Genomic DNA, 1,516 nt, shown 5'->3' with positions numbered 1-1,516 from the left:
CCCATTCTCCACAGTGTTCGTAAAAGCAACTTTGTAGCTCTCATTTTGCAGCAGTAGGGACAATTATATTGAATATTTCTGTAAGCTTTCCCCATCTCTTCTTGGTGTTGCATAGGGGTTTTTAAATCTCAGTCGGTACCTCTAATCTGTTTGGGTTTTGTTTTTTTTAGAACCTGAATTATCCTGAGCAGAAAGTTGTAACTGTCGGACAGTTCAAAATCGGGCTGATTCATGGCCATCAGGTTATTCCTTGGGGTGACATGGCCAGCCTGGCACTGCTACAGAGGCAGTTTGATGTGGACATCCTAATTTCAGGACATACACACAAATTTGAGGCATTTGAACATGAAAACAAGTTCTATATCAATCCAGGATCAGCCACAGGAGCGTATCATGCCTTAGAGAAGTAAGTGGAGTGTGGGAAATACCTGTGGGAGGTTTCTTTTTGATAACAAAACTGAAGTACAAAGGTCGTTATGAAGGTTAATGTCGGGGAGAGGAAGGGTCGATGGTATTTGCTAAATGTCCCTGACTGAGACAGATGAGAATGAAATACTTAAGCACAGTACATCACAGATGAAGCTTTACAAGATAAAAAAAACCATTTTTCTTAAATTAATTTTTGTTACTTCTGGTGAAACACAATCTTAAGGTGATTATCTGTGTATAATTAATATGAATTTTTTCCTCTTTTCCCAGCAACATCATTCCTTCCTTTGTGCTGATGGACATCCAGGCTTCTACAGTAGTTACATATGTCTATCAACTAATTGGAGATGATGTGAAAGTAGAAAGAATTGAGTACAAAAAGTCTTAAAAATGTTCTTGCTTGTCTGGTATTTTTACCATCTCATTCTGAAATGTAAGTTACTACAATACTTGATTGCTAGTTTACAGTCCTACACTTGCTCACTAACAGCTTAACAATGTAGCTTCTTGGTAACAAAACAACTTTGTGTTTGCTTTTCTCTGTATGAATTGATTTGTAAAATATTCCATTAAAATAACTGTTTAAATACTGTTCCTTAATGTTGTAATAAACTCCACTTCATAGAAAAACTAAGCTTCATGAACTGTTGTTGGGGAAAAATGCAACAGTTGTGGTTGCTTTTCAAACGCTTGCTCCCCTGGTTTGGTGACTGATGGCTAAAGGATCCTTGTGCAGGGCTTGAACAAAGATTGAGGGTGCTGGGACCATGCTGTTTGCTTCAGAATCCAGTTTATATTTAATTTTCAGTTTAACATTCCCAGTTCAGTAAAAAAAATTAAAATGGATTGACAGATTCCGAAAATACAATTAACTCCTAAATTACAGTGGTACTTTCACTGTAGAAAGTTTAACTTCAGTCTTTTTCTAATCAAAGCAGTTTCAAAATACCACTGTGTTTTAATGGATGATGGCCTCATTAAATCTCTAAACAGTGAAGAGGGGCTTTCTGTTATTTATGGCTTCTATCTGACACTACATGTGTATGCACTTTGCTCCAGGCACAGAGGTTTTGAATCATGTAATTCC

General features: G+C 36.9%; 1 protein-coding gene across 1 annotated transcript; it reads left to right on the top strand.

Annotated features, from left to right (window-relative positions):
* Positions 1 to 172: 172 nt before the first annotated feature.
* On the top strand, positions 173 to 1,059 carry LOC104544053 (vacuolar protein sorting-associated protein 29). Its single transcript, XM_010188800.1, has 2 exons — positions 173 to 406; positions 700 to 1,059. The coding sequence occupies exons 1-2, from the start codon at positions 261 to 263 to the stop codon at positions 815 to 817; spliced, it is 264 nt and encodes an 87-aa protein (XP_010187102.1). The 5' UTR covers positions 173 to 260; the 3' UTR covers positions 818 to 1,059.
* The last annotated feature ends 457 nt before the right edge of the window (positions 1,060 to 1,516 follow it).

This window comes from Mesitornis unicolor, unplaced genomic scaffold (assembly GCF_000695765.1).
Source record: "Mesitornis unicolor isolate BGI_N332 unplaced genomic scaffold, ASM69576v1 scaffold23707, whole genome shotgun sequence".
NCBI classification, from domain to species: domain Eukaryota; kingdom Metazoa; phylum Chordata; class Aves; order Mesitornithiformes; family Mesitornithidae; genus Mesitornis; species Mesitornis unicolor.
Note: the sequence above shows the minus strand (reverse complement) of the source record. Positions and strands in the feature narration are given on the sequence as shown.